This window comes from Chelonus insularis, unplaced genomic scaffold, assembly GCF_013357705.1.
Source record: "Chelonus insularis isolate UGA/USDA-ARS -01 unplaced genomic scaffold, ASM1335770v1 contig_493_pilon, whole genome shotgun sequence".
Lineage (NCBI taxonomy): Eukaryota > Metazoa > Arthropoda > Insecta > Hymenoptera > Braconidae > Chelonus > Chelonus insularis.
Genome location: NW_023276609.1, coordinates 1,154 through 25,199, shown reverse-complemented (window position 1 = coordinate 25,199; position 24,046 = coordinate 1,154). Strand labels below are relative to the sequence as shown.

The 24,046-nt window shown below is 29.5% G+C and overlaps 8 protein-coding genes across 12 annotated transcripts; 6 read left to right on the top strand and 2 right to left on the bottom strand.

Moving 5' to 3' along the window:
• Nucleotides 1-1,018: 1,018 nt before the first annotated feature.
• Dph5 (diphthine methyl ester synthase) lies at nt 1,019-3,856 on the top strand. Of its 5 annotated transcripts, none has more exons than XM_035088342.1 (6): nt 1,019-1,770; nt 2,105-2,236; nt 2,597-2,793; nt 2,851-3,349; nt 3,436-3,669; nt 3,750-3,856. In XM_035088342.1, exons 3-5 carry the CDS (start codon nt 2,659-2,661, stop codon nt 3,660-3,662), a joined length of 861 nt encoding a protein of 286 aa, XP_034944233.1. In that variant the 5' UTR covers nt 1,019-1,770; nt 2,105-2,236; nt 2,597-2,658; the 3' UTR covers nt 3,663-3,669; nt 3,750-3,856. The 5 variants fall into 5 exon arrangements, with proteins under 5 accessions (XP_034944233.1, XP_034944232.1, XP_034944234.1 ...); XM_035088343.1 differs by lacking the exon at nt 2,105-2,236 and having other exon boundaries at nt 1,020-1,376; nt 1,700-1,770; XM_035088339.1 differs by lacking the exon at nt 2,105-2,236 and having other exon boundaries at nt 1,020-1,770.
• A 151-nt stretch (nt 3,857-4,007) lies between these two features.
• Nucleotides 4,008-7,942, top strand: LOC118069957 (uncharacterized). The gene is given in 4 exon segments (XM_035088336.1): nt 4,008-5,018; nt 5,020-6,944; nt 7,045-7,133; nt 7,252-7,942. Coding segments are annotated over 4 exon segments (3,363 nt in total). The 5' UTR covers nt 4,008-4,029; the 3' UTR covers nt 7,612-7,942.
• On the bottom strand, nt 7,793-8,962 carry LOC118069963 (uncharacterized). The gene is made up of 4 exons (XM_035088346.1): nt 8,673-8,962; nt 8,519-8,591; nt 8,238-8,370; nt 7,793-8,153 (listed from the first exon to the last, which is right to left on the bottom strand). The coding sequence occupies exons 2-4, from the start codon at nt 8,572-8,574 to the stop codon at nt 7,938-7,940; spliced, it is 405 nt and encodes a 134-aa protein (XP_034944237.1). The 5' UTR covers nt 8,575-8,591; nt 8,673-8,962; the 3' UTR covers nt 7,793-7,937.
• Nucleotides 8,963-9,053: 91 nt separating this feature from the next.
• mRpL40 (mitochondrial ribosomal protein L40) lies at nt 9,054-10,300 on the bottom strand. Its single transcript, XM_035088345.1, has 4 exons — nt 10,045-10,300; nt 9,880-9,969; nt 9,628-9,798; nt 9,054-9,554 (listed from the first exon to the last, which is right to left on the bottom strand). Exons 1-4 carry the CDS (start codon nt 10,077-10,079, stop codon nt 9,164-9,166), a joined length of 687 nt encoding a protein of 228 aa, XP_034944236.1. The 5' UTR covers nt 10,080-10,300; the 3' UTR covers nt 9,054-9,163.
• Nucleotides 10,301-10,476: 176 nt separating this feature from the next.
• Nucleotides 10,477-12,214, top strand: PIG-B (phosphatidylinositol glycan anchor biosynthesis class B). Its single transcript, XM_035088338.1, has one exon. The coding sequence runs from the start codon at nt 10,669-10,671 to the stop codon at nt 12,163-12,165; it is 1,497 nt and encodes a 498-aa protein (XP_034944229.1). The 5' UTR covers nt 10,477-10,668; the 3' UTR covers nt 12,166-12,214.
• A 398-nt stretch (nt 12,215-12,612) lies between these two features.
• Mcm3 (minichromosome maintenance 3) lies at nt 12,613-15,651 on the top strand. The gene is made up of 6 exons (XM_035088333.1): nt 12,613-12,770; nt 12,841-12,953; nt 13,076-13,284; nt 13,367-13,497; nt 13,577-13,815; nt 13,882-15,651. The coding sequence occupies exons 1-6, from the start codon at nt 12,708-12,710 to the stop codon at nt 15,557-15,559; spliced, it is 2,433 nt and encodes an 810-aa protein (XP_034944224.1). The 5' UTR covers nt 12,613-12,707; the 3' UTR covers nt 15,560-15,651.
• A 387-nt stretch (nt 15,652-16,038) lies between these two features.
• LOC118069955 (cytosolic carboxypeptidase-like protein 5) lies at nt 16,039-20,604 on the top strand. The gene is made up of 9 exons (XM_035088334.1): nt 16,039-16,310; nt 16,602-16,745; nt 16,826-17,112; nt 17,263-17,873; nt 17,963-18,102; nt 18,166-18,475; nt 18,559-18,766; nt 18,845-19,006; nt 19,981-20,604. Exons 2-9 carry the CDS (start codon nt 16,631-16,633, stop codon nt 20,578-20,580), a joined length of 2,433 nt encoding a protein of 810 aa, XP_034944225.1. The 5' UTR covers nt 16,039-16,310; nt 16,602-16,630; the 3' UTR covers nt 20,581-20,604.
• A 925-nt stretch (nt 20,605-21,529) lies between these two features.
• bou (boudin) lies at nt 21,530-23,323 on the top strand. Its single transcript, XM_035088298.1, has 3 exons — nt 21,530-21,784; nt 22,129-22,287; nt 23,089-23,323. The coding sequence occupies exons 1-3, from the start codon at nt 21,715-21,717 to the stop codon at nt 23,229-23,231; spliced, it is 372 nt and encodes a 123-aa protein (XP_034944189.1). The 5' UTR covers nt 21,530-21,714; the 3' UTR covers nt 23,232-23,323.
• The last annotated feature ends 723 nt before the right edge of the window (nt 23,324-24,046 follow it).

The following is a 24,046-nucleotide window of genomic DNA, read 5'->3' as shown; positions in this document are numbered from 1 at the left end:
TGAATAAATCACTACTATTCTATCTCTGTCGATATTACGTGAATGGCATTTTTGAAAGATTCCAAAAAAAAGCAGGATATTTTGTCATAACATTCAAGAAAATTCACGTTTATCATTGAGTCCGTGTCACAGTCACCCAATGGCACTGATACAGTTTTTTTTGACAGCTGACAACCGTAGCATTCGCGAACAAACGTAAGTACACTTGACGTTGCCAGGTTGCTTTTAAACAGGAGCGTGCACGTTTGACTGGTCTCTACTCGTTTTTGAGTAACGGTACTGATTAACAGCCGGTTTTAGTCATTAATCGTGTGTACATATTAATTTAGATACGTTTTAATTAAAATGATTAATTTAATTATCGTCGAAATATTTTGTTAAACTTGTGATTTTTGTTTACAACGTTTGTGTATTTATGCAGCCTTGTTGCATAAGCCCGCTTCAGTCGTAAGATGCCACACACAGAAGATGAAGATGATGTTCATTAGGCGCGGGAAACAATATAAAAATTAATTATTTTTTAATTAATTATTACTATTGTCATTAGACACTGTATAATAACGATCCTACGTAATAATAAACACAAGTTAGAATGTAAAAAAATTATATCTCAGGGCCACAAGAATAACCCCACGAAGATGGAACTTTTGCGCACCGCTGTGTACGAATCAGAGCGGTCTCGCGGCACGATAAAAAAAAATCAAACTTTTTTCTCACCCACGGCAATATTTTACAGATTTACTAGTGACTGATTTATTTTTTAATTATTACGGAGAACTCACATGTGTTAAACATCGTCATTCGTGCCTACCCTGCTTTCAATATTATTCTAAAATTGACATAGACACTCAACAGCCACAACACTACACTCCGCCATGTTAGATCACAACAACGCGCCACGGGGTCCACCGGGCCCGTCTCACGGAGGCGCCCGCGAAATTTAAATTTTTATTTAAAATGTCTATCAAACTGCACCGCCTTATATTCATTTAATCAATATTTACAGAAATTATTTATTCAAAAGCTTGAATGTACAACATTTTGTGATTATTTTTTCTTAAAAAGTCATTATTTTAGTATTTAATTAGGTGATTTTATCGTACAATAAAATCCGGAAAGGAAATAATTATCTTTTGGTCGATCAATAGACGTCGGCTGCCGGCAACTAATCAAAATCATCTCATCCTATAGTTGTTTAATATTTAATTATGCTTTAAAATAATAATAAGCATGATTACTCTACCAATAATGTCTTTTTTCTAATATATATTAATTAATTTAAGAATTTATAAGAGAAATCTTGAAATGTGATACAGTCTTGTAACCTAAAACTTTTTGGACAGATAGTTGAGTGCATGTGATTCTGCAAATTATATGTATGTGCGTAAAACTGCTTTTGTTTGTGTCGTCACTCGTCAGTACAGTGTGCGACTTTTCTCTTTTTGATTGATGAAAGACAAGAAAAAATTAACATAGAAGAAAACAAAAAAATATCTCAAGTTTGGAATAAATTCAAATTTAAAGAAAAATTTATTTTAGTAATCAACTTAAATATTTCTGAATGACATACATATTTACTTTATTTTACCATATTTACGATAAAAAAAATTGTGATGTTGCTATTTTTTCTGATTCGCTCAATTTTAAAGGGAGAGGAAAGAGAAATTAATTTTATCCAATCATAATTCTGCTATTATAGACGACATACGGGAGTATTTGACAGTAACAATCTGGCTGTCATTAATGATAGAGGGGATACAGACGTAACAGGTAGGGATAATGCATTAAATTTATGTGTACAAATTTATTACATGTAATATATATGTGAAATGGAATTTTAAATGATTGTACACATCAAAAAAAATTCAAAGAATAAATTATAATAATAATTTTTTTTAGATTTTTAATGACACTAACAATGCAAATTATGAATGTGTAAAAAAGGTTATACTTCATTTGTGAATATTGCTTATTTTATTTATTAAAATTAACTTATATTTGTAAACACACGAATTAATTGTACAGTTTAATAAACAGTTTAGTTTTTATACAGATAAATGTTTCAACACGTAAATGTTAAATTCTTTTTTTTTATCTTTTTCAGAAGCCGGTAATTATTTATGGACGTTTTTTCTTTTATGAACAATATTAACAATAGCTATTGTGTTTATGGTTAAATCAGCTTAGATTTTGAATCAATAATAAAATTACATTAATTTATATTTATAAATTTAAGGTGATTATGCAATAAATCTTATAAGAAATAAACATTTATGTACCAATATTTTCATCTGCTGGATTCTTATAAACATGATAACTTGACAATAATTTTTTATCCATTAATAATATTTTAATATTTATGATTTAAAGTATATCCATAAATAATTTTTTTAATTCAATAATTTAAATTCTTTTCCTTTAATTCCAGATTTATTTAATTACGGTTTCGAAAAAATGATTTTTTTTCAAATAAATATTGAATTTTATTTAGTCAATTAACATAGTTGATATGTCAAATAGGCTAGTTAATCAATTAGATGATAAATTTTTGAAAAATAACCACTTCATATACTAATTTATTCATTTTTTGTTACAGTTTCATTGAGGTTAGATGTATCACGTTGATTGAGAACATTTTTTCACACAAAATTATTCGAAATGTTGTATTTAATTGGTCTTGGACTTGGTGATGCTAGTGATGTAACAGTGAAAGGATTCGAAATAATAAGAAAATGTGATAAAATATATTTAGAGGCGTATACCTCAATATTGACTGTAGGAACTGATGCACTGGTATGTTCTATGACAATGCTTAGTGTGTAAGATTATTAAAAGTAATAAATCTTCCAGGAGAAATTTTATGGTCGTTCAATTGAATTAGCAGACCGAGAATTTATCGAAAGCGGTGCTGAAGACATTTTATCAAATGCTATAAACAAAGACATAGCATTATTAATAGTTGGTGATCCTTTTGGAGCAACTACACATACGGATCTAGTTCTAAGAGCTCGAGAAAGAAATGTTCCGGTCCAAATAATTCACAATGCATCAATATTAAATGCCGTTGGCTGTTGTGGACTACAACTTTACTCATTTGGAGAAATTGTTTCAATTCCTTATTGGACAGATAGTTGGAAACCTGCTAGTTTTTATGATAAACTTTCTGAAAATATGAAAAGAGGACTTCATACATTATGTTTATTAGACATTAAAATTAAAGAACCAACAATGGAAAGCATAATGAAGAAAAAAAAAGAATATATGCCACCAAAATTCATGAGTGTAGCTGAGGCTGCAAATCAACTTCTTAGTATTATAAAAGAAAGAAGAAATAACAAACAAGAAATAGGTAACTTTTATTACCATCCTTTTATGAATAATAGACAATTCATATTATAATTTATTATAAATTTTTTTTACTCCATTATTAAACAGTTCTGGTAGAGGATAGCCTAACTGTAGGTTTAGCAAGAGTTGGATCCAATGACCAGCAGATTATCGCCTGCAATTTGAGGCAAATTTCCTCAATTGATTTAGGTTTACCTCTACATTCTCTCGTTATACCTGCTCCAAAAAATCGACTTCATCCTTTAGAAATTGATTACTTAAGACAATTTGCATTAAACAAAGAAGAATTCAATCATTTATACAAAAATTCTTAACATTTTTGTATGTTATTTTGTAAATATATTTTATGTAAGAATATATCTTTTATATTTTAACATAACTATGTTTATTCAATATTTCAGTTTTATTAATAATTTGATTTGGCTTTTTTATACCATTACGCGCAATGTCAGTACATTGTTGTGTAATAAAACGTAGTGGTGACCATGGAGTCAGAATTAATCAATGGAAAAATATCGATCGCTTCTTTCCTTTTGCTTAAATACAAAGCTATCGAGTTCGTTGTGAAGTGGTTGATTTCCTAGTTGGGAGTATAATTTATTACATTTTTCAATTGAACTATTTCATTTTAATTTATTATTTCAAGAAATACTTATAAAAACGGCGATAGTTACTAAAAACATGTATCCACCAGGTGAAAAGATTGATAAAATAGCTGCTGGATATTTAATAACTCCAAAGATACCTCAGGGTCTGGCAGCAGCAGTTGAAGGTCTAACAAGAGAAATAATAAGACATCATCCTGAAGATATTTATGTATTTGCCGCTCAACATTTTGAAAAATTACTTCAACTTAGAGAGCAATACTCTAGATCAATGGATCAACAATGGAATGTTTGTCCTAATTCATCAGTTTATCTAGATTTGAAGGATTATTATAAAGACGTTAGTGATTCTAATAATTATTTTCATGATAAAGTATCATCGAGATACACAAACTCCAATAAATTGCACAAAAATGAAGATTATTTGAAACATAAACGTAAAAAAGTTCATAGTAGAGAGACCAAAACACGTTCTTCAAAAGTTTTTTCAGGAATTACTGCTGTTCGTAAAGACATAAAACATAAATTAAAGAAAAACAGAATTTCTACACAAGAAAGTAAAACTGGAGTATCGAAAAATAACAAGGTCATAGTAGTAAAGCCCGATAGCATGGACAAGGTCAAAAGCTATGTAGTTGATAAATTTGCACAAACTACAAGTCTGGATGAATTACAATCGATGAATTACACCGAAGTAGTTCAAAGTGTGATAGATAATAACACTCAAATTATTAATAAAAAAGTTGAAGAATTAAAAAGCAATAAGCTAAATATGCAACAAAATAAAGAATCGATCAAAGAATTCCAAAACAATACTTTGAATAATCCAAATATTCTCGAAACACGTTTAAATGAAACACATAATTTACTCAAAGATATCTCTTCGTGTTTTCCAAAACTTAACTCACAATCACGACCACGATCTGCAGATGCTGTTTATAATTATGCTAACTACTGCAATGCTTCTGATAAGCTTGAAGCTATGTTAAATGAAACTCACCATCTTCTGTTGGGAATTTCTAATAATTTTTTCCGAAGCAACGAATTTCAAAAATCTAAATCTGAAAGACAATGAACATAGTAATAATATTTATTTACCATCTGTACAGTCAACATCAATAGTTAATTCTTTGAATTCTCAGAAAAATGCTACTAAAAATGGATCTTCAGCTTTTCCACCCCTTCCACCGGTCACAAGTATTTCTGCCTCACCTACAAATTCAATTAAATCTGCAAAAGTAAAACAAGATTTAACTCTTCCTGTTTTATTACCTACTCCGGACAATAGTCCTATCAAAAATAATGAAGTTAATGAACAAAAACACACTGAAAATAGAGGTGTTAAAAATAAAGATGCATTAAAAATTGATGAGCAACAAAACAATATTCAAGACACTGATGATGCATTAAAAACTGATGAGCAACATGATGATATGCCAGATACTGATGATGCATCTGAAAAAGGAATAATCATTACAGAAATTAATGATAATTCTCGTAAAGAAACGCCTCAACAATTATGTTATATGTTAACATCGGTTGAAAGCCCTTTATTTGAGATTCCATATAATGTGACCACTGTTATCATTCCAGATACAGGCAATATAATTGAAGAGCCTATACATAATCATTGTTTAGAAGACCCTCTTAGTTCCTTGATCGGAGAAGTTGTAAATACAACATTAGTGTCTGATGAAATGAAAGATCTAGTACCTGCATTTGAATTAGCAGCACTTATGGCAAACGATAAAATTAAATTTCACAAGCAAAATCTTCAAAGCATAAATGAAGAAGATATATCGGATGAGTTTAGAGAAGAAAGTAAAGTTATACTGGAAGAGATAACAGACGAAGAAAAAGAATTGTTTATAAAAGAAAAGCCAATACTTGAGAATAACTTAATAATGGATGAGGAAAAAATAGAGGAGGAGAAAGTAAATAAGAAAGTAGATGAGATAACAGTAACAAAAAGTGAAAATGAGAATTATGGGACAGAAAATGAACTTGATAGTGAAGCATCGTCAACGACAAAGGAAACAAGTCCAACAGATGGCCCATTGGAATCACCAGTGATTTACGAAAAAACTGAAACTGGACCTAGTGTAAGTAAATCAACGGATAATGTTGAATCTTCTAATGAAGCTAAAGAGACAACAGTCACTGACGGTATGAGTTTACTTTCTTTAGATGATCCTGTGAGACCATATGTACCAGAATTAAATTTAGATTCTTTACAAGACATTACTGTTTCGTCGTTCAAAATGACAGAAGATGAATGTGATTTACATCCAGATGATGACATTGATCGCACTAATTCTATCACGGAAACACCTACATTGAATTTAAATGATTCTAGAGATAGTGATGAAATTTCCGCTACCTATATTGAAGCTAAAAGTTCCTATGTTATCACAAATGATATGATAAATGATGATGCGCCACATTTTTTAACTAGAAACAGATCAGAAATTGAACAACCAAAAGAAGATCAGGGTAGCTGTGAAATTCAAAACCTAGAGAGAGGTACTTATAAATTGGACAATTCATATGATGTTGATAAACCTAAAGATGACAGTAATGAATTTAAAAACCCTAAAGATTTTCAAGATGACATTTCTGTATCAGAAAACTATGTCTTTATGCCTCGGCTTTTGTCACCAGAATTGAATTTCACTATACAAACAGTTGATGAATCTCATCACGAAGTAAAGATAGAAGAAAATAAAGAGAGAAAAGAAGAATTAATTGAAGAGTACGATAAAAGTAATACTGATAATAAACTCAAGTTGAAAGAACAGCAAACTGTAATAATAAGTGATGAAAAAAACTTGGAACCTGATCAATACCAACAAGAACATGCATTAGTGCTAGTTGATTTACAAAAAATCGATCCTTTTATTGAAGACTCTATTGTTTTAGAGACTTTATTGACGAGCCAAGAATCATTAGAATTACATCGTATGGAAGATTCTGTTATTAGAATTCAAGCAGGTATAGTTGTTAATTATGAAAAAAATGTTGGTATACAATTGAATTTTATTCTATAAATTTTTATGTACAATTATTAATATATTTTATTCTTTTATTGAAGTTATCAGAGGGTTTTTAACACGTCACCAAATGCGTAAAAATAAAAAAGTAGAGGAGTCTCCAAATGTCATTGAAAAAGACCACGCTATGGTAAGTATGTATTTATAAATGAATAAGTAAAAATAAATTAAATCTAATTCTTTTTAACAATTTTTCCATTTATTGTTTCGTATATAATTTAATTCTACTTCTGTTGTCAATATGACAGTCAGGAGAAAAGAAAGAAGAATTAATTCCTGAACCTGAAGAGCAGGATATAATGAAATTACAAGACACTGCTGCTAAAACAATACAGAACAATTTTCGAAATTATCAAACAAGAAAACGACTCTATCGAGAAAATGCAATGCAAAGAGCTACAACAATTTCACGCGAAAAAACAGGTACTGACGAAAGTGGATTATTGGAGCACACTGGAGAATTTCATGACTGTATTGTTTTTCCTGTACACAATATTTCTATTAATGTTGATTCGTCTGAAAATCCAGGAAAAATACATGAAAATAAGGAAGATAAAAACGAAGTTTATGATAATCGTAATGATGATAAACAAATTTCCAAACGATAAATAAAAATTATATAAATTAAATCGAAAAAAATTTTGTAAAGAATTGTACTCGGAAATATATTATGTTAATTCGAATAAGCTCATCACTCAAATTGATTTGAAAAATTTTTCATTTTTTTTTAAAACTGATACTTTAGATTACTGTTAAAATGAACGAGCATTTTGAACTTTTAATCAGAATATTCGTATATTTTGACAACACATATATTATAGATACATGAAAGTTTTTTTACATAATACTAAAGACAGAAGAAAATACAACATTAATAATTTTACGAGTGAACATTTTAAAACAGTTTTATAGCCGAAAGAAAATGCTGTAGACTCTACTTCACCATTGCAAGCCGATGACGCCGATCTCCAAAATCTAAAAATCGTATGTCGTGACTGCTCTCAGCTCCTGGCAGGCAAGGTTGGTTGAAATTAGATTTTGAGCATTGAAGAGTATCAACACTACATCCAACACATCGTTCACATAGACAGATCATTCCGTCTCCACATACTCCAGCATTATTCTCTCCACCACAGGGCTCATCTGGTCCCTGATGATTTTAATAAAATTATGGCTTATTAAAAATGTTTAATTTAGTTATGTCTTAAAATAAAATTTAAAAATTTGATAAAACCTTTCGGCATTCTAAGACACCACATTGTTCTGAAACCGCAACTCCATATTCACATTTATCACATTCATTCCGGCAACCTTGACATTCAATACGTCTTTCAGATTCACGAATTCTTATTATTGAAAAACTGGTCCTGAAATGTTGGAAAAATTTGTCTTCAGAAAATAATTCATTTGTAATCGTACTGGATAAAGAATTTTTATCAATATTACTTGTAAAATAAAAGATTTAATGTGATTTTTATATATTTAGATATTTTTTACCAAGATGATAATACTTACTGTGGCAGATAGACAAATAACATCAGAGATACAATTAGTAATTGAATTTTGACCATTTTAATTATAGGGAGCTCTAGAATAAAATCAAAAAAACTGATTTAATGTTGATCTTTAGGTTTAGTTTTTCATGTATATTAAAACTTATTGAACTTACCTCAACTATGTTGAGAAAAATTCTATTAGTGAAGCTATGAAATAGACAACAATGTCTGCAAGTGCTTGGTAGATTATAATTTACCGATCATTTTATACTCTCGCAAATGGCCAATTAATGGTAAAATGAGCATGGAAAAATTTGACGAAAATAATATAGACAAGATTTAAATATTCTTCTAATCATCTATACGATTACGACAGCATCATTTTAGCCTAAGATTGATATTTTTACACCCTGCGAGAGAATATTCATTAATATGTTAATTTTTTGTGATTAAGGTCGAAAATGATCCATGTCAACTACTCATCGAAGATATTTTTATAAATTTCCACATCTTTATTGGAAATTAAAAAATTATCAAACACTCTATCAATAAAGTATAGTTATTACACAAATATTTATTTCTATCACTTCGAAACTATAAATTGATGGTAATAAAACAAAAGGATTAAATACTTGTTTATTTAAAGTATAAAGAATATTCTTATTCAAGCTGATTGTACATTAGCTACATTATCTTCACGCTGTTTTTTTAGTCGTTCTTCTAATTCATCTTGACCCTCATATCTCTTAGTAATGTCCGTGTATTCACCATCTGGAGTAAAATACTTAGGAATAGGTGTAGTGTATAAGACTCCTGGGCCCTCGGATACACATGGTAGCATTGAAGAAATATCTAATTTTATTGCCGCTTGATAAAGCTCTTCTGACTCATTACGTAGCTCATCTAGAGCTTTTTGTTGTGATTCAATCATACTGTTTATTGTATTCATGTCAGAAATACTTTGGATTCGCTTGTAATTAGCCCATTCTTTTTGGAGTAATGCTCTCCGATCTATCACTTCGTTAGACAAATTTGGAGGTGGACGAGTTCTTTTTCTACAATAAATAAATTACATTAATCAAATAATGAATTAGGGATATTTCAGGAATATCAGCTAATTTTATTTACTCTTTTTCATCTATTAATTTGAATGGAATTTCACACTCATCAATGGGTTTAAGTTTTCTTGCATGCTTCTCAAGACGACGAATTGCTTTGGTAATTTTTTTCAATTTACGATCTTCCCTTCTTCTAATAACTTGAGGATCTAATCTTTTTTTCTTTTTCAACGGTTCACCTCTAAATTGAAAACGTACATGAACAAGAAAATGAAATAATTTTTTTTCGACAAAATAGTTTATCAAATATTTCATTACTTACAAGAGTATATCTGTCATTCTAAATGCCAGAGGATTGACATCGGTGAATAAATTTCTGGTTGTATATTGTTGAATAGGATTAAATAACATCCTAAGAATTGATAGAATTATTTATATTGATAAATTGTGTAAAAATATTTTAAAATTAAATAAATAAACAAATTACCTAGAGTATTTAGTGAAAATTCCAGCAAAACTCATGTTAATTCTTAAAAAGAGTCAAACTGAAAAAGAGTTTTGTTTTTAATAACCTCAAAGAATGTTCCGATTAGGGTATGGCGCATATTTCTCAGTGTATCAGTTTCTCAATACAAATTTTTATTGAGAACCTTCAAATGAGTTAGGCATAAGTAATAGAAATGTTAGATGAAAGCTACACTTTGGAAATGTACCGATTGTCATCTAATAACCAAATTTATAATCAATTTCGAGCCTTGTTCAAATAATATTTTCAAAATGTAATTTCCATCTAATATTTTCATTACCTATGCACAATTCATTCGAGGGTTCTCAATAAAAATTTGTAGCCGGAAATTTATACACTGGAGAATGTGCGCCATACCCGAATAATTCCTCAATTAAAATAATTGCTGCCAACAGGATTTATATAAACAAATATAACCTTCACAATGTAATTGTAATGAACAACAAAAAATCAAAATTTGATAAAGTTTGAATTCTTAATTCAATAAAGTCTGAAGAAATGTGAAAATTTTACCATACTGTAAAGTGTGATCATTCAGTGAGCAAGTTAATATTAAAATTAAAAAGTGTCAATTACAGTTTCAAGATGAATCTGGGTTTTGCAAAAGATTTTGATTGGTATATTATGATATTTATGATATTCTGGAGGATAATTTCGGTAGCAATAGTTCAAACTTATCATGTTCCTGATGAATATTGGCAATCATTGGAAGTAGCTCATCGTCTAGCTTTTGGATATGGTTATCTAACATGGGAATGGCGAGAAAAGATACGAAGCTATATTTGTCCATTTCTCATATCTGTTATCTACAAAATCCTTGCCATTCTCAGACTAGATTACACTGAATTATTAATTTATTTACCGAGAATTGCTCAAGCTATTATTAGTGGATATTCAGACCACAGATTCTATGTATGGACTCGAAATGATTTTTCAGTCATACTTCAATTATTTAATTGGTATTGGTATTATTGTGCTACAAGGACTCTAACGAATTCTTTAGAGAGTTCATTAACTGTGATTGCCTTATCAGTATTTCCATGGAAAAGAAGAACAATTCATGGTTCTAAATACCTTTGGCTTGTTGGATTGATGTGTATAATAAGACCTACTGCTGCAATTATTTGGATTCCTTTATGCATTTATCATATTATTTCAAGCAACGATAGTATGTTGAAATTAATAAAAGATTATTTATCTATTGGTTTGTGTACTTTGTGCTACTCAATTGTAATTGACAGTTTTTGCTATGGAGAATTCGTATTTACACCTTGGAGATTTTTCAAAATAAACATTTTAACTCCGATTGCTGGTCATTACGGTGTGGAACCATTTCATTGGTATTTTACTTCAGCATTACTAGTTCTACTTGGACCTACAGTATTAAGTTTGCCGATAGCTATTCCTCAAGTGATTAAACACCGAAAATTAATGCCACGACAAATGGTTTGTCTTATTACTATTATCTGGACACTCAGTATTTACTCTTTACTTCAACACAAAGAATTTCGATTTATATTACCATTATTACCATTGATAATTTACGTTTCTACATGTACAGTCTATCCTGATATCTTCACAATACCAGTATCAGTCAAGAAATATGTCGTATTATTGATAATTTCATTCAATTGTATTGTTGCATTGTACTTTGGAATGGTTCATCAGAAGGGAACACTGAATATTATGAAACATTTGAGGAATGAAGTCCATGTTAATGGACAGTCTAATGTGGATATTATGTTTATGACACCTTGTCATTCCACACCGTTTTATAGTCATTTACATATTAATGTTCCAATGAGATTTCTTACTTGTGAACCAAATTTCAACAATGAAGAAAATTATCAAGATGAAACTGATCAATTTTTTGCGGACCCTATGAAATGGATTAATAAAAATTACAATAATTCTACAGTGCCACGAATTTTAATAATGTATGATAATTTAGTGCCACGGATTAAAACTTTTCTAGATAAACATTATTACTTGGTAGTGGAATTATTTGATAGCCAATATCCTCTACCCAAACGTAGTGGACATATTGTTATGTACAAATTTATTGAAAATGAAGTAATGTAAAGAAAATTTGTTACTGATATAATTTAATAATTAAAAATTGCAAATACAACCTACAGAATTTTTGTAACGTACAGAATTGTTTGTGAATAAAAATATTTTTTTAATATTCTTCAAAAAATATGGTTAAAAGTATTATAGATTTATTAATAAATAAAAGTTCTTATTTTAAATTTTTCAGGAAATTGGCGCTAATTTGTATTACAGTTATCTTTAGTTGGTAAAAATTTGACTTGTTTCTAAACTTTATAAAATTAAATAATTTTTGAGGTCCTAAAAAGATGAATAAAAATAACTTTTGTTATTATTATTATTATTATTTTCAATTTTTATATATAAATATGAACTTAAAAAAAGTTTAAATTTAAAACTGTTACATGTATAGAATGTGACTCCATATAGTCACATACATGACTAATTCACAACTTCTTTCCCGCCAAAATATACAGTAGTTTAGCGGTTTCGAAGATTTGTCGTCGTCGGTTTGTGTTTCAATTGTCGTTTTTATTATAATTAATCAGTAAAAAATCATATAAAAATAAATAATGGATACTGATCAGCGAATAAAAGATATGGAAAGGGAGTACCTTGACTTTCTAGATGATGGGGTAAATATTTAATGACTTAAATGAATTTTTTACATTTTCTAACCTTACATTTTTATTTTTAATTTCCTAGGAAGATCAAGGTATTTACAGTAATATGGTAAAAACTATGATTGATGAAAATAAATATCGACTTTATGTTAATATCAATGATTTACGTCGTAAAAATCCTACTCGTGCCATGGGGTAAATTTTTTAAAAATTTATATTTATATTTGTTCGACTATTTCTTCAAAAGTACATGTTTATTGATTTACATATATATATATATATATATATTTTTTTGATTATTATTTTAAATTTTAAAGGCTATTGGAAAATTCATTTGAAGAACAAATGGCATTTCAAAATGCTCTAAAACAGTATATCACTACAATTGATACAGATTACGCAAAAGGAAGTGTTGAATTTTTTGTGGGTTTTGAAGGAAGTTTTGGTAATAGACATGTTACACCGAGAACACTTACTTCTAGATTCTTGTCCAATCTTGTTTGTGTTGAAGGGATTGTCACAAAATGTAATTATAAATTTATAAAGTATGAAAAAACATTTAATATTTCAATTATAATTAAACTGATTTTTTATTCATTATTCAATAGGCTCATTGGTTAGACCAAAGATTGTGAGGAGTGTACACTACTGTAACGCTACAAAATCTATTATGGAAAGAGCTTATACAGACTTGACTTCATTTGATGCATTTCCAGGATCATCAGTTTATCCAACTACTGTATATATTTGTTTTTTCAACAAATATCATAAATGAGATTTTTCATTAAAAATTTACTCATAAAGATGTATTATTCTAGGATGCTGATGGTAATCCATTAGAAACTGAGTTTGGATTGTCTACTTACAAAGATCATCAAACAATTTCTATTCAAGAAATGCCAGAGAAAGCACCAGCCGGACAGTTACCAAGAAGTGTAGACATTATTTGTGACAATGATTTGGTTGATTTATGCAAGCCTGGTGATAGAGTTCAAATTGTCGGTAATTACAGATGTCTTCCTGGAAAACAGAATGGCTACACAAATGGAACTTTTAGGTAATAATATTACTTAGCGATATTTATTGTTAATTTCTAATTATAATTGTAATTATTTTATTACAGAACCGTATTAATTGCAAATAATATTACTCAACTCAGTAAAGAAGCAACGTTAGATATTTCACATGACGATGTAGCGATGTGTAAAAAATTAGCCAAACATAATCCACGAAAAAATATTTTCGAACTTCTTAGCAGATCACTTGCACCTTCAATTCATGGACATGAATACATAAAAAAAGCTATATTATGTCTTCTTCTTGGAGGTGTAGAGAAAATTCTTCCGAATGGAACAAGATTAAGGGGAGATATAAACATTTTATTGATAGGAGATCCATCAGTTGCAAAATCTCAATTACTACGTTATGTATTATGTACTGCACCTAGAGCTATTCCAACAACAGGTCGAGGATCTTCAGGTGTTGGTTTGACAGCAGCAGTGACAGCCGATCAAGAAACCGGTGAAAGAAGATTAGAAGCTGGTGCTATGGTTTTAGCAGATCGTGGTGTTATTTGTATAGATGAATTTGATAAAATGTCAGATATTGATAGAACAGCAATTCATGAAGTTATGGAACAGGGAAGAGTAACTATTGCTAAAGCTGGAATCCATGCTAGTTTGAACGCTCGTTGCTCCGTTCTAGCAGCTGCTAATCCTGTTTATGGAAGATATGATCAGTATAAAACTCCTATGGAAAATATTGGTCTTCAAGATTCACTACTTTCTCGTTTTGATTTATTGTTTGTTATTTTAGATATTGTTGATCCAGATATTGATCACATTATTAGTGATCACGTCGTTAGAATACACCGATATCGAAGTCCAAATGAGCAAGATGGTGAAGCATTGCCATTAAATACTAATTTGGATATGCTTACAACTAAAAATCCAGATGTAGTTGAAGCAGAGGAATCTGAAAATCCAATTTATGAAAAATACGATCCTTTACTTCATGGTCAATCTCGTTCTAAAACTGAACAAATTTTGAGTATTAATTTTATGAGAAAGTATATTCATATTGCTAAATGCATGAAGCCAAAATTAACAGAAGAAGCCAGTAAAACTATTTCTGATGAATACTCACGTCTTAGATCTGAAGATATGATGGAATCGGATGTAGCAAGAACTCAACCAATAACTGCTCGTACATTAGAAACTCTTATTCGATTGTCAACGGCTCATGCAAAAGCTCGATTGTCTAAAAATGTTACAGTGGAAGATGCATATGCAGCAATTGAATTAGTACAATATGCATATTTCAAACGAGTACTTGAGAAAGAAAAGAAGAAACGTCGAAGGAATGAAAGTGAAGCAAGTACTGATGGAGAAATTGAAGATCAAAATAGAAAGAAGAAACGAAGTAAAAAAGATAGCCAAGAAGAAACTAATGATCCTTATGAGTATGATAGTGATAATGATGAGCATATTGATGAAGCGGTTCGCAGAGTAACTCGTTCACAAATGTCAACTATTGAAGAAACGCCAATAGAAGATACCCCAATGGAAGTAGACTCTACACCAACTGAAATATCGGAAGATAGATTTAAATTATTCCGCTCCTCACTTCATAAACTTTTTCAGCATCAACGTGTTCAGTCATTATCTCTTGAAAAAGTTTGTGAGTTTGTAAAGAAACAACATAGTCCTGAATTTTCTTTGGGAGAAATTTTAGCAGCATTACATCGAATGACTGACGCAAATCAAGTAATGCTTGCAGATAATCAAGTATTTCTTATTTAAATAATTTTCATGCTTTTTAATATTTGATATTTTTTTTTGTATTCATTATTAGTATTATAATTATTTTTATATCTATATGACTAATGGAAGGAATTTTTAGAAATTTTTTATCAAATTATTGACATATAAAAACTAAAGATAATATTTTTTCATTAAACACAATTAATAATTATAGATGTTATAATGTATTTTGAAATTTTTAATGGTGTAATTAACTTACTTTGAATTTGATGATAAATTATGAAAGATTTTAAAAATAAAGTAATTCCAATAAACATTATATAAAATACGTTTTTGATAAAATTCTTTAAAATGTGTTTGTAATAAATACTTTCAATTAAAAATTACATATAATTAACACTATTCATGATAAATAAATAATAGAAACATTTTATCTAAAAATTTCGAAATTTAATGTTTATCAATTTTTAAAGGGAGCGCTACGAACGATTTCAGCCATTACACATATAAATGTTTTTATTCGTCATGTCAGTCAGTACATAATTGAGAGTTTAAGAATTACTTATTAACGGAATTTTCTAATAATCGTAGTTTCTTATTAATTATAATAGAAAGATAGTACTTTGTAATATCTTTAAAAATAAGGGCGTAATATGTGAAACTTTACAATAGATTTAGCTATGCTTCTAGCCAAAATGAAGCCTCGAATATTGAGATTAAGAAAGGAAATTATACATTATAGAGGTTAAAAACAGACAAAAGAATTTGAATGATGTTGATTAATCAAGAGGTTTGTTATAGTTTATTTAACTATACGTGTATACATAAATAGTATTTATATTTATTGATATCATTGGAAAATGATATCTATCTAACGAAGCTAATAATGATTCTTGTTAATTGATTGTTATGTTATGACACCTTGAAATTTCATCGTGTAACACGACACAATTGACATTGATTATTTCTTTCATCTATTGATTGTCGCAATATCCACGATATACAAAAATGACACAAGACATTTTGTTTAATCGATTCTTTTTAGAGCTTTCTTAATACAGTGATATTGATATTTTTATAGAGACTAGACACATAAAAAAAATATTCGCCATGGCAACTACGGCTCAAGGCATCACGTGTGCTAATTTTTTATTTTACAACAATTTTGACTCTGCTAATTTGGCCAGAGTTGAGTCGGTTTCAGCTTCAGATACGATAGAACGTGGTAATTTATACATAATTTGATTTCTCAATTATCATCATTTTTTTTGTTTATAATAACTTGAAAATAATTTTATTCTGTAGATGGTTGTAATATCGGCATCGGACCATCTAGAATTACAGAACAATTATTTGATTATGAATTTAATGTATGGACGAAACATGATTGTCATGGAACAGAGTTTCAAAATGATAGTAGGACATGGTTTTACTTTGGTATCAAAGCTCCGGTCCCAGGAGCTTGTATTAAAATCAATGTGGTTAATCTTAACAGACAATCAAAAATGTTTAGTCAAGGAATGTGTCCTGTTTTTAAAGTTATTCCAGGTCATCCTCACTGGGAACGAATACGTGATAAACCGACTTATACCGTAAGTTTAAATTTGTGACATACTCATTATTAATTTTTTTCATTATTCAATTATTTATTTTTTTATAAAATGAAAAGTATGAGATTTTTATTATAGTATGTTTCTTATATATATATATATATATACATAATTTTATAATTTTATATATAGATGGACCAGAAAGGCAATGAATTTACAATATCATTCACCATTCGTACTCCAGATAATTTGAAATCCATTTTATATGTTGCTTTTACGTATCCTTTTACGTATGGAGACCTTCAATATTATTTAAATAAAATTGACGCAAGAATGTCTAAACAAAATGTAACAAGTGCAGATGCTATTTATTATCATAGGGAATGTGCTATAAATTCATTAGAAGGAAGAAGACTTGAAGTGTTGACAATCAGTTCTCATCATAATATTTCAACAGAAAGAGAGGCTAGATTAAAAGGAATGTTTCCAGAATGTGAAGTAGAAAGACCGTTTAAATTTCGTGGGAAGAGAGTTGTATTTGTAAGTGCTAGAGTTCATCCAGGAGAAACACCGTCCAGCTTTGTGTTCAATGGCTTTTTAAATTTTCTATTAAATAATGAAGATCCAATAGCTATTATACTCCGCCGTATTTATGTGTTCAAATTAATACCAATGCTTAATCCGGATGGTGTTGCACGAGGCCATTATCGAATGGATACTCGAGGTGTTAATCTTAATCGAGTATATCTCAATCCTTCTATCACAGACCATCCGACTATTTTTGCTGCACGAAGTTTGATAAGGTTTATTGATTGTCAAAATCATATATGACACTAAAATTTTACGTATCTTCAAAACTTTATAGTATTTTTATTAGTATTCTTTTTATTAGGTATTATCACTATTTTTATGAAGAAAAAGAGGACAATATTAGCGAGCTTCAAAAGTTATCAACGGATAAGAATAAATGTCTTGAACAATTAAATTCAACTTGTGTAAATGTAAAGAAAGATATTGAACTGATCTCATCAAGTAAGCTATCATATTTTAAATAAAATTATAAATATTTAATAATAAAAATTATTTTAATACTAGCTGATAATGAAAATATAGAAGAAATTCAGGATAAATCAGACGAATATTCCGAAAATGTAGGAAAGAAAAATACTTTGGACATTTCTTCTAATGCAAGTAAACTATCAAAAAGTTCAGAAGATTCAGGCCTATTTTTATACATTGATTTGCATGGCCACGCTACAAAAAAAGGAATCTTTATGTATGGAAATTACTTTGATAATTCAGATGACACGATAATGTGTATGTTGCTTCCAAAATTAATGTCGATCAATAATTGTAATTTCCATTTTACTTCGTGCAATTTTACAGAAAAAAATATGTATCTCATGTGAGTAATATTTGATAAATGGGGAATATTTTTTCTTCAATTTTTCAATTGTTAATTAAAATATTGATTTTATTGTAAAATAGTGATAAGAGAGATGGAATGTCAAGAGAAGGTTCTGGTCGGGTAGCAGTCTACAAAATGACGGGGTTGGTGAGAAGTTATACTCTAGAATGTAATTATAATTCGGGTCGTCTAGTTAATACGATTCCTGCAAGAGTGCGAGATACTTTAGTAAAATCACAAGGACAGATGTTTGTACCACCGAAATATACACCCACTGTATTCGAGGAGGTTAGAAAGTAACAATTAATTAAATATGTATTTTAAATCGTTTTTAACTCTTAGTATGACATGATGTGTGTATTACAGGTTGGAGCAGCGTTAGGACCATCAATTCTTGACCTAACGAATAGTAATCCAAATAGTCGTATTCCAAATAGTCAGTATCGTTCTTTAAGGGGTGTAAAATCTTATTTGAAGTTGACTTATGTGAACAATGTCACAAGTACTATCAACAAGCCACGATTGAAGGTAAATGAAAGCACTGAAAACTTGATCAATAACATTGAAATAAGACAGTGTTCGCTGTCTTGAATAATAGTGATATCTATGTTTTGTATGTATATACAATATTTATTGATTTAGCTTATGCTTTTTTTATATAATTCTTATTTACAATGTGCACAGATGAATATTTCAATTATTATTATTATTACATGTATTAATTTGCTTATAGATTCTAATGAAATAGGTGTATTTTTTTTTATAAATAATTATTTTATTTTAAAAATAGGACGATAAATTCGATTATTTATTGTAATTAATAGATTAAATTATGTTACATTATCAATAAATTTATAGTTTTCATACATAAGAGTATATTGTAAAGAACGTGCTAACACGTGTGATTTCATGACTAGAAGATTTTTATAATTAACCAGTTTAAAGAGTTTATTGAAATTTGTTGAATTTAAATATTGATGACAAATGACTGATTTAACGGCATTTAATTATTAATCTAATGTTACCTGTGTTCTACTCTACTTCCATAGTCAAATTAAAAAGAAAAAAAAAACGTAATTCAAACGATAATATTTATTTACAATAAATATAATAAATTTTGTCTAGTGATTCCTTAGTAGATAGTGAACGAATAAATGAAGGATATAGCTCTATCTACATATATGTACATGATTTTAAAATTATAGTATAGTTGAATAGTATCTTCATCTATGTTAATAAAATTCAAAGTCTTTTGACACACTAAATAACTTGCTTTTTTCATTTTATTTGTTTGCTCCTGCTTGTTATCCTAAATGATCCTGATGCACTGGCTTTTAGATCGAATCACCTAAAGTAATAATAGTTTAATTTTATGTCTAGTTAAAAAACCATTTTTAATCGTTTGGTAAGTTAAAAGTCAATTTTAATTTTTTTGAGGATAGTGTCATTAAGGCTTTGAATAATTCTCTTCCAATGAATTAATTATTTTTACTGTCATACAGGGTTTGTCAAGTCATGAAATTGGTCCTAAAGATTCGTCATATTTTGAAGATATTGTGACAACTACTATAAATACTTTACCATCCGAGGAATCAGGCAGTAGTCAAAAGCAAAGAGATATCCCATCAAAATCACGAATAGTTTGTCATACGTCATCACTGTATAGTGCTGTGAAGCGAATCAAAAGCGGGAAGAGAAGTGCCAGGCCACTATCAGCAAATTGTAAGTTTGTGAAGAATCAACGTCATTTGAATAATGTCGAAAATGGCCCAGTTTCTAAAATCAGATCATCTCGAATCGGTTTAAAGGCGACTGTGCTTAAGACAACCGGATTGCGCTACTTGGTCGGCGACATTTATCACCATCGTCATCATCAAGTGAATCGAATGACTAGTAATCGAGGAAAGAAGACAATTGTAGAGTTTATTGGGGAACAAACATCAGTTTTGAAGAAGGGTACTAAGAGAATTAAAATATCAGAAAGTATTTCAAAGACTAAGCCAGAAGTTGGAGAATCATCTAAACAAGGTGGCGAGAGTTTTACACGAAAAAAAATAACTTTGACCGGAGATAAAAATGTAAAATATAAATTATCGAGATGAAATAAACATGAACATGTGAAGTAATACAAGTTAATTACAAAAAATATAAAGGAATAATTCTTGATGGATTGTATACATGATTAATTTGCATAAATTGAATGGTAGCTAAGTAATATTTATGATGTAAGTAAAAAACGGGTATTTTTTCATAATTATATGTCTAAATTATTTTAATTGATAATTTTGAATTTATGTACCCATGCTGTGATATCCTAATTTTTCATCATATTATTTATTATGCGTTAATAATATGTTAATACTCAGGAAGCGTTTAGAAAAATAGTTATATTTGATTAAAATCATATACGTTTATTGCATAAAAAATTTATTATCATATGTAGACGTATAAAATTGTATAGTATATGATAATCTTTATAACTTTAAGATGTAAAAAAATCAAGAATGAAAAATCAATGCACTGGAATTGATACCGTTGTTTGTAGTCTCAGATAAAAGAGTTACATAGTTCAAAAACATAATGTAATTACAACATCTATCTGTATTCTAATAATCGTACTTTAATTGATAAAATTCCGTTAGATACACAAAATTTTGTCTACTATTGAAACGCACAATATAATGTGTATAATTGATTAAAAAAATATAACTATGTATTAATGATATTTAGTGATTCTCATCAATAACTATAAAAATATATCATAAAGTACAAGATTCATATTATAATAAACAAAAAAAGAAGATAATTGAAAATGATTAAATGAAATAATATAAAAAGAGTATGATCAATATTGATCGAATTATTTTATAATCATTTTGACACGTGAACATTAGTTGAATAATAATGACAGTGAGCTGTGTATTTATTTTTTAGGTATACATATTCACAAATGGAATAAATAAAAATGAGTAAGGGTTTTGTGGCAAGTGAAGTGAGCATAGAATCCCCACTTTGGGAGATAGTGTTGTGACGTGACTTGAGTATTTATTGTTTAGCCAGGTTCCCACTTTGTCGAGCAGTCATACGTTACTACAGCACCAACTCCATAGGATCTGTTAAAGCCCGCACTTTGTAAACTTCCTATATACTTGAAGCAGGTGTTTTTACCCGCGAGCTCTCTATACAACGCCTCTGAACGAAGAAAAATACTGCAAAAGTGTAAATTAGATAAAGAAATGGGTCCCAAGAACGTTACTAAAAAAATTTTCATTTTCATCGGCCTTTTTACGTTTTATTTCGTACCAGGTGAGAATTTGTGCTAATTGAAGTGTAAGAAATGTTGTTAAATTAATGAAAGCGTCATTGGGTGCGGTCATTGCAACACGAAGAATAATGTGGCAGTATAAGGCATAAAATAGGTCGCAGTTGTGATTTTAATGAATGACCTATTGATTAATATTAATATTTAAGTTGATACTCATTTGAACGATAATTAAATTGATTAAAATAATAATTGAGAGTAATAACCATAAAGTCCATTCATTATATTCTAAACAATGTTTCATATAAATTATTTTGAATATTATGTTAAATTTATAATTAATTTGATATATTTTTGTTATTATATTATTTTATTTATTTTTTAATAGCTAAAGGAATTAATTGTTACCAGTGTGCAAGCACAAATAACACGAACATCTTTCAGTGCAATGAATTTCTTACGGATGATATAGATATGCAACCAAAGTCATGTGATGGTGTATTTGGTGCAAAATATTGTATCAAACATGTTGGTCGATTTGAGGGTAAAAAATCGTTGAAATATATATTATTTAATGCTGTAAAAATAAAATAACATCACAATAGGTATGGGGGAATATGTAATGAGTAATATGGTGATTCACAATAAGAATGAATGATTGTGTGTGCGTGTGTATAATATTATGGAAGTGTCAGGATTAATACCTGCTTTTTCCTGCCTATTCACATAAACTTGCAGTGTCATCTCCCCGTGGTGACTGTGCCATCTTTCCTACTACTTCTAACCCTTTCGCAGGTGCTTGCTGTACCCTCATCCTCATTACTTTACAACTATCCTATGTATGAAACAGTAGTACTACACGTGCTCCTAAAGAGATTGGATTTCATTTCTGATCTGAGTATGGGATGGATGCGAATCAATGTTCATCTGCCGAAGATTGGAAATGTGAAGAAGGTTCTCTTACGGTGGAGCTGTGAAACCCTACAGTGTGAGAATGTGTAGGTGAGCGCAGCATTGTATAAAAACAACCGGGAGATATGGAGGTGTACTTATCGATTTAATAAGACAAGTCGTTAGTTAATGACTACAATTAATAGAATTATTGACTATTTTATATCACTACTAGTACTAACTGAAATAAATAATTAATTACATATTCGCAGTAGTTTAATAACAAATCAGACAATTGGGTTGTGAAGAAATGGAGAAAAATGAAAGGACGAAGAAAGGAATGATACATGCATGAGTGTAATGTTTTAGTTGTTTGCGAAGATTGGTTGCAGGAATGAAAAATAAATGAAACAGTCGAGAAAGATGGTATGAAAGAATGAAATTATCTTGTCGATGTATTGGAACACGCAGCGTTTATGTTCATCACTCGATCTGGACAATTCAAATTGCCCAATTACGGGTGAGAGACAACCGGGAGACACGTTAACTTATCGTACCTGCGTATATACTTGTTCAACAGATGGATGTAATTACAAGTAGACAGAAACGACAACACCGACTGCAATGACAATTTGTAGTTTATTATTGTTATTTTATATCATTCAAAGATAAAATGATGTCTAAAATCCGTCCAATAATAAATTGTGTTAAGATCCAAACTAATAGTTTGATACTATTATCACAAGACATCATGCAACATTCCGTCCGTGAAAACCAAAAACTCTGACTGATACATAGTTTCAGTGTAATGATTTACTAAGTAAGAAGACAGGATTTTGTAGGCGTGTGTATTACATGTGCGCGTGAAGTCCAGTTCTTTGTGCGAAAAGCGAAGGAAACCTACGAATAATCGACAAGACAGCGACACTATTAATAGTAATACTGGAAATAAATGTAACATTAAAGAAAGAGATTATAGTGAGAATGAAAAGTTTAACGCAATGTGATTTTTGAAGTGTCCTAAAGGAATGTTATACATCTGTTCTGATGCCGAGTGATTATTTTTGTGAATATCCCAGTATGCAGTGTAAGTAATGTATGAAGATGGAAATGCATTTCTTTATGGTATTGATGTATCGACACATACTCGTTTGGTAATGCTGGAAAGGAGATTTGGAGAGTAGTGGAATAGACAGCCGGTGTTTTCACGAGTGTATTGATATGTTTGTTGTTGATGTGGGCATTGAAGAAGCGAAGTTAGAAACTGAAAGATACAAACTATAACAAACACAAAATAAAAATAAGCAGGGATGTTGTGTGTGGAGAAAAGGTTGGTTGATGTAGGGCGCGTAAGGTTGAACAGGGAAGGGGGTTGGATGCATGTTATATAGGCAAGGTATGTAGTGTAGAATAAT

Bases quoted from the DNA above. Each gene is read 5' to 3' on its own strand.
- Dph5 (XM_035088342.1), top strand. From the start codon at position 2,659: ATGTTGTATTTAATTGGTCTTGGACTTGGTGATGCTAGTGATGTAACA. The intron at 2,794-2,850 runs GTATGTTCTATG...TAAATCTTCCAG, and splicing joins CTGTAGGAACTGATGCACTG to GAGAAATTTTATGGTCGTTC. The intron at 3,350-3,435 runs GTAACTTTTATT...ATTATTAAACAG, and splicing joins AAATAACAAACAAGAAATAG to TTCTGGTAGAGGATAGCCTA.
- LOC118069963 (XM_035088346.1), bottom strand. From the start codon at position 8,574: ATGGTCAAAATTCAATTACTAATTGTATCTCTGATGTTATTTGTCTAT. The intron at 8,371-8,518 runs GTAAGTATTATC...CCAACATTTCAG, and splicing joins TTATTTGTCTATCTGCCACA to GACCAGTTTTTCAATAATAA. The intron at 8,154-8,237 runs GTTTTATCAAAT...TAAAATCATCAG, and splicing joins GTGTCTTAGAATGCCGAAAG to GGACCAGATGAGCCCTGTGG.
- mRpL40 (XM_035088345.1), bottom strand. From the start codon at position 10,079: ATGAGTTTTGCTGGAATTTTCACTAAATACTCTAG. The intron at 9,970-10,044 runs GTAATTTGTTTA...ATCAATTCTTAG, and splicing joins ATTTTCACTAAATACTCTAG to GATGTTATTTAATCCTATTC. The intron at 9,799-9,879 runs GTAAGTAATGAA...TTTTCAATTTAG, and splicing joins AGAATGACAGATATACTCTT to AGGTGAACCGTTGAAAAAGA.
- PIG-B (XM_035088338.1), top strand. From the start codon at position 10,669: ATGAATCTGGGTTTTGCAAAAGATTTTGATTGGTATATTATGATATTT.
- Mcm3 (XM_035088333.1), top strand. From the start codon at position 12,708: ATGGATACTGATCAGCGAATAAAAGATATGGAAAGGGAGTACCTTGAC. The intron at 12,954-13,075 runs GTAAATTTTTTA...TAAATTTTAAAG, and splicing joins AATCCTACTCGTGCCATGGG to GCTATTGGAAAATTCATTTG. The intron at 13,498-13,576 runs GTATATATTTGT...GTATTATTCTAG, and splicing joins CATCAGTTTATCCAACTACT to GATGCTGATGGTAATCCATT.
- LOC118069955 (XM_035088334.1), top strand. From the start codon at position 16,631: ATGGCAACTACGGCTCAAGGCATCACGTGTGCTAATTTTTTATTTTAC. The intron at 17,874-17,962 runs GTTTATTGATTG...TCTTTTTATTAG, and splicing joins GCTGCACGAAGTTTGATAAG to GTATTATCACTATTTTTATG. The intron at 19,007-19,980 runs GTAAATGAAAGC...ACTGTCATACAG, and splicing joins TCAACAAGCCACGATTGAAG to GGTTTGTCAAGTCATGAAAT.
- bou (XM_035088298.1), top strand. From the start codon at position 21,715: ATGGGTCCCAAGAACGTTACTAAAAAAATTTTCATTTTCATCGGCCTT. The intron at 21,785-22,128 runs GTGAGAATTTGT...ATTTTTTAATAG, and splicing joins TACGTTTTATTTCGTACCAG to CTAAAGGAATTAATTGTTAC. The intron at 22,288-23,088 runs AAAAATCGTTGA...TCTTGTCGATGT, and splicing joins TGTTGGTCGATTTGAGGGTA to ATTGGAACACGCAGCGTTTA.